At 48.5% G+C, this 6,427-nt stretch overlaps 1 protein-coding gene across 1 annotated transcript; it reads left to right on the forward strand.

Moving 5' to 3' along the window:
* Window positions 1-473: 473 nt before the first annotated feature.
* Window positions 474-4,905, forward strand: LOC103267976 (peptidyl-prolyl cis-trans isomerase A-like). The gene is made up of 4 exons (XM_008065535.2): window positions 474-527; window positions 852-955; window positions 3,527-3,708; window positions 4,300-4,905. Exons 1-4 carry the CDS (start codon window positions 474-476, stop codon window positions 4,842-4,844), a joined length of 885 nt encoding a protein of 294 aa, XP_008063726.2. The 3' UTR covers window positions 4,845-4,905.
* Window positions 4,906-6,427: the final 1,522 nt, after the last annotated feature.

Consider the following 6,427-nt stretch of genomic DNA (forward strand, 5'->3'; position numbering starts at 1 on the left):
CCACAAAGTCACTCCGTATTGTCAAGTTGACATTTAGATTGTCCTGAAAATCTGTCACTTTTGATTGCTGTAAGAATGGTGTGCTCATGCTGTCTAAAATTAGAGGAAGAAGAGAGTCTAAATACTCTTCCTGTGGTCTTGTGTTCATTTATCCATTGCATATGTGTCTGCTAGGTGTCTCCCACGTGCAATTGGCATGTGGGGTGAGGGAAGACTTGATGGCTGCAGTATGGACCTCCTTCTTGGGGACCAGCAGGGAATAGATAAGAGCCAAAAGCAGCCTAACCCTTACCCAGCATTAAGGAAAGCTGTCTCTTTTGTTTTATTTTCCTCTAAGCTCCTGCTGACTCCCTCTGACCCAACAAGTCACAGCACCTCTGCTGGGTTTGCCACTGCCCCATTTCCACCAGAGCCCCACCCTAGTGGGGCCCCACCTCTGGGAAGCCCCAGAGCCTGCAAGATTTCTTCCTCCCATGGCGGGGAACAGCATGTGGATGGGCCCTTGCATAACCCAGGCCTTCTGGAAGGTGTGTGCTCTGCCCGGGGGCTGTGTGAGCTCCACATCCCTGAGTCAGAGGCAAGATCTTCTGAGGGGCCCATGGCAGGGGTCTCCTGCGGACCAAGCCATGCAGGCCCTTCGCCACAGGGCAGGCTTGAGGGGTGGGATGCTCCAAGGAGAGTGCTTCTTATCTCCGTTCAACACCTGTGAGCACTGACTCTGTGCCAGAGCCCCCGACAAATGCCAAGAAGAAGGAGAGGAGCCTGAGAAGGCCCCTGCCTCTCCTCCAGGAGCTCATGGTCCAGAGGGAGACCCATGCTCAGGCTTGTGCTCTCATACATCTGACCACCAGGACAGTGGCCACATGGGCTACCACCATGGGGACCCACAGATAGAGGAGTTAGAAACAGCTCAGAGAGAAGGGATGTGGGCTCAGAAGGCTTGTCCGGGGCTGGGGTGAGTTGGGTAGGAGCCTGGGGCACCTAGGGCAAGAATGAAGCCTGTGAGCGCAGAGGGGGCACCCATCCGATGTGCCAGCTTTCCTTTGGGAGAGGACAGAGAGCTCTGACCTGGCAGAAAAGGAGTCATTCTGGGGAGCAGTGACTGCTTCCCAGGGCTCCCTCCGTTGTTATGCAAGCAATTGGGCTCTGACTCCACTGGCATTTCTAGTCAACCCAAGCAAACCCATGCTGACCACGGGCCCAGCAACTTTAGAGGCCGGTTGATTACCATATGCAGGTGCAAGACATTTCCCTTTGGCATTTCATGCCCTGTATCTCTCAGGGCCCAAACAGGCAATTCGGTAGCGGGAATTTAGCACGGGAACTAGATACAGAGGTGACAGAATACCTAACATCTTCAGGAAGCCACTACCAACCATAGGACATGCCATTAAATGGGAATGGCATGCCACCTGGGGGCTGTCCAGTGTGAGCTGGGACTTCAGGGCACTTCTGACCACAGGGAGCTGGAACTGCTGAGGGGGAAAAGGCAGCCTGGAGAGACTGAGAAGTCAGAAGAGAAGGAGAGAGAGACAGAGAGGAGGAAAGGGAGCTTCCCCCGCCCATCCCCCAGGCACCTACAGGGCTTCCCAGTTGGCAGCCTGTTGGCAAGAGAGCCCAGGAAGTGTCATTTTCAGAAGCCAGCCTCATCCACTCTGCCAGAGAAATGGAGCAGACCCAAAGGGCTGGGGTGCGGGTTTGGCAGCAGGCAGGCAAGGACAGGCTCAGCTCCCTTCCCCAAGACCTGGCCAAGTCTTCTTTCTGCTCACGTGTGGGACATTTCTAATAAGCGTTCTAGTAAGCTCTGGGTGACATTTCATATTGATTTAGGCAATAAGGAAAATGCATCATCTCACATAACAAGAAGTCTCAAGGAAGGGAGGCTCCAGTTTCATATATTCAGAACTTCAAGAACATCAAAGACCTGGGTTCTTTTCATCTGCATGTCCATGCCCAGGTGCTGGCTCAGCCCCCCTCATGTTTCCAAGAAGGCTGCCCCAGCTCCAGCCATCATCTACAGATAAAATGGCGGCTGTGGAAAGAGGAAAAGGGCATCTCTTCATCTACAACTCTTTGTACCCAAGAAATCACTTTTCCCAGCATCCTTCCTTCCCTGGCTCACTGGGAGGAATGTGTCACATTCCTTGCCTTCCCACATTCCTAGGAGGAAGTCACACCATCATGGTTGACTTCAACTGCTCATGACCCACTTCTTTGCACTGGAAATGGGCCCAGGTCTCCCATGAAGAGCACGGCCACTTGGAAGATGCCATCTGTTATGAGTTAAACCATGTCTCCTGCCCCTAAATTCACATGCTGAATCCTAACCCCAGTATTTCAGAAGGTAACTTTATTGGGGAATAGGGTCTTTACAGAGGTAATCAAGTTAAATGAGGCCGTAAGGGTGGGCTCAAATCCAGTGGACTGGTGTCCTTTCATTAAGGAGAAATTTGGACACAAAGAAGACACACACACAGGAAAAACACCATGTGAACATGAAGGCAGAGACAAGGTGATGCTTCTACACACAAAGGAAAGTCAAAGATGGCCAGCACCACCAGAAGCCGGGGGAAAGGGACGGAACAGATTCTCCCTCATGGGCGTCAGAAGGAAGCACTCCTGCTGACACCTGGATCTCAGACTTCTGGCCTCCAGAGCTGTGAGGGTATGCATTTCTGTTGTCTAAGCCACTCAGTTTGTGATGCTTTGTTATGGAGGTCTGCACAAACTAATATACTATCTGAACAAAATCAGACTGTGACTGTTAGAAGGAAGGAGAGGAGAATGGCACAGGAATCATGACTTGGGGCTGACTGAGATTTCTCCAGCACTTTCTAGACTGTTCTGAAGAGCTGAGCTCGTGTATGTGCAGGTCTCATTGTAGAAGCGCAACACAGCATGTGATGTTTGTAAGGCTGTCCCCCAGAACTCAGCCCTGAGTAACTGTATTCAAAGACCAAATAGAAATTCCGATCTTCCTTTGCTTCTTTCTCAAACATGGAAGGAAGGGTTCTCAGTGCATCATTAAAAGCCCTCTCCTTTCTGTTTCCAGCCAGTGAGATGCTTGAGAGCTGCTCACTCTCAACCTTCCAAAGCAAACTGTCCCTCTGTGCCCCCCTCAATGACCTTCCCCTCTGGACTGTCACTCCCACAGGACATGCTTCCCACACATCCCTCCTGCCCTCATAACACAGGGCAGGTGTCCAGTGGTCATTCTGGCTGCTTTTCTTGGCTGGAGCATGGGTGCTTGGGTGGGGGGAGCGAGAGGCAGGTCAGGCAATGCCTTCATGGGGGAGGGGCACAGGTTGACTGTTGAGACGAGACAAAGTATTCAAAACTACTCAGTGGATCAGTGAGATAGGGGCTTACTTTGAAAATGTGAGAGTCTGAAATTTCAGAGTCTGTATAAACATAGTCCCTGATGGTCCAAGGATGTAGCGACTGCACAGTTATCTGTAAAATGTCTCCAAAACTCAGCAGACACCCTACATATTAGAGGTCTCCTCTTAGCTGGTGCCTTTCCCAGGGCCACGCCCCCAAATGCTCTCTGGTTTGGGCTGCCTGACAGACCTGTGATAGGCCAAGCTCTGGAGCAAGCGGGAAATCCCAGAAAGCCCAGGTGGGAACTGAGCCTCAAAGAGCCAAGACCAGCTAGACAAGAAAGAAGAGAGGCCTGCAGAACTGGATTTTACAAAGATGGCTGCAACGGTACGTCTGGTCAGTCCCTTCAAGAAGCAATATCTCCCGACCAGTCCCCTTAGGCTTGTGACTTGTTTGAAACCATAGAATGTGGCAAAGGTCATCTGAGACCACATCATAAAAGGCAATGTAGCCTCTACCTTGTTAGTTGGAAGACTGGCCTTAGGGCCTTGGTCACCTTGTAAGATGTCAGGTCACCTTGAGGCTACATGGGAAGCCTACATGCAGCTCTCTGGTTCCCAGCTGAGCTGAGGACCCAGCTGACAGGAGGCATCCATCAGACATGCAAATGAGGGCACTTCCATATAACTCCAGCCCCAAGGTCACTCGCTGCTGGTCACCACTTCTCAGCTGAGGTCCCCGATACCATGCAGCAGAGACACATCTGTACCTACCATCCTGACCCACAGAATCTGTGCACATAATAGATGGTTGTTTATCCCACTAGGTTTGGGGGTAATTTGTTACACAGCCTTGCAACTGAGTGAAGCAGCTATGATATTCTTACAAAAAAGAGTTATTAACTTGAACCCTTCATACCTCAGCAAGAAGTTCTCTCCGGAAGAGCCTACCTTTGGGGTTTAATAGATCTGGTTTAAGTATATACTTGTGGCTTTGCGGACACCACCGCCTTGAGCCTTTTCCCATCACCCTTGGTCAACCTCGCCATGTTCTTGGAAATTGCTGTCGACGGTGAGCCCTTGGACCATGTCTCCTTCGAGCTGTTTGCAGACAAAGTTCCAAAGACAGCAGGAAACATTTGTGCTCTGAGCACTGGAGAGAAAGGATTCAGCTATAAGGGTTTCTGCTTTCACAGAATTATTCCAGGGCTTATGTGCCAGGGTGGTGACTTTACATGCCATAATGGCACTGGCGGCACATCCATCTCTGGGGAGAAATTTGATGATGAGAACTTCATCTTGAAGCATATAGGTCCTGGCATCTTGTCCATGGCAAAAGCTGGACCCTACACAAACAGTTCCCAATTTTTCATCTGCACTAAGACTGAATGGTTGGATGGCAAGCATGTGGTTTTTGGCAAGGTGAAAGAGAGCATGAATGTTGTGCAAGCCATGGAGGGCCTTGGGTCCAAGAATAGCAGGACCAGCAAGAAAATCACTATTGCTGACTGTAGACAACTCTAACAAATTTAACTTGTTTTATCTTAAACTACCAGATCATTCCTTCTGTTGCTCAGGAGAGCACCCCTTCCATCCCTTTTGCTCATGGTATCCCTATAATTTTTGTGCTCTCGCTACAATTCTTTGGGTTCCATATTTTCCTTATTCCCTTCCACGTCTAGTTGGATTGCAGAGAAATAAAAACTAAATAACCACACGCGCGCGCGCGCGCGCGCGCACACACACACACACACACACACACACACACACACACACACACACACTTGTGTAGTAGTCAAGAGGGTAGACCCTGGAGACAGAGTGCATGAGTTTGAATCCCTGCCCCTCACTGGCATTTCTCTGAATCTCCAAATGGGGAAAAGAGCAGAGACCATCTCAAAGGGAATTACATGAGCCAATTTATACATGGCCTCAATGTCATAGCTACTATACTTGACACCTGAAACAGTTAACTTTTGACACCCTCTCCTTGATACCACAACATTGATTTCTGTATTAACCTATGTAAAAAATCAGCAGTAATCATTATTTTCTTGATTTATTCATTAGGCTTATAACAAAAATTATTTTAAAAGAAGAAACTTCCATTTTAAAGATATTGTTTAAATTAACTTAAACATTTATGTATAAATTAAAACTTTATAAGTTACATGATCAAGCAATAATATTACATCTTGCAGTTAACACTTTCACTGTTTAAATTTTCAGTATTAAAACTCCATATTTAATGACAGATTGGACTAATTCAGACTTTTGTTTCTTTGCTTTCACAATCACTGTGATGTTGTTTATTTCAAATGTCATGAGAGTTGAAGACATGAATTGTTCCTGGGCTGGGCTCAAAGGTGAGATGGCCAACTGCTGGTCTGGGACTTTCAGTGCTAAAATCAGAAAAGTCTCCTGAACTGGGACAAGCTGGTTGGTCTGCTGAAGGATGGAATAGCACTAGACACTCTCCAAATGAACACATGTAGCCTAGTCTGTGTGAATCGGGGGCCAACTGTGGAACTAGGAGTTCTCTGAGTTAATTTAGGTGCAGGATACCTTTATGCAAGGGCACATGATGAAACGTGAAGTTCACATATAGGAGGTCCGACAATTAGGTTCACAAACTCATCCTAGTAAAAGTGCTATAGGCCAGGCTTGGTGGCGCAGCCTGTCATACCAGCACTTTGGGAGACTGAGGCAAGTGGATTGCCTGAGCCTGTGGGTTCAAGACCAGCCTGGGCAACTTGGCAAGACCGTGTCTCTACAATAAATTTTTTAAAAAATTAGCCAGGCATGGTAGCACGTGCCTGAAGTTCTGGCTACTTGGAAGGCTGAGGTGGAGTATCGCTGGAGCCCAGCAGATCAATGCTGGGGTGGCCGTGAGCGTGCCACTGCACTCTAGCCTGGGCGAAGGAGTGAGACTCCAACTCAAAAATTAAAAAAAAAAAACCCACATACCTCACTGCTGAATATCACAGTGGTCACGTCTGAAGTACTCCCTTAGGAAGCTTTGCATTGATGTCAGTGCCTACTCCACCAGTGAAAGGTGTTTTGGAACTCTTTTTCTGGAATGGCCATCGGAGCCATTGTCGCATTAC

The sequence above is a fragment of the Carlito syrichta genome, unplaced genomic scaffold, assembly GCF_000164805.1.
Source record: "Carlito syrichta isolate Samal-C Ts95f unplaced genomic scaffold, Tarsius_syrichta-2.0.1 Scaffold308652, whole genome shotgun sequence".
NCBI classification, from domain to species: Eukaryota; Metazoa; Chordata; class Mammalia; order Primates; family Tarsiidae; genus Carlito; species Carlito syrichta.

Coding starts and splice junctions, on each gene's coding strand:
- LOC103267976 (XM_008065535.2), top strand. CDS start 474: ATGGCGGGGAACAGCATGTGGATGGGCCCTTGCATAACCCAGGCCTTC. Junction 528..851: donor TAACCCAGGCCTTCTGGAAG/GTGTGTGCTCTG, acceptor TCTGACCACCAG/GACAGTGGCCACATGGGCTA. Junction 3,709..4,299: donor TTACAAAGATGGCTGCAACG/GTACGTCTGGTC, acceptor ATCTGGTTTAAG/TATATACTTGTGGCTTTGCG.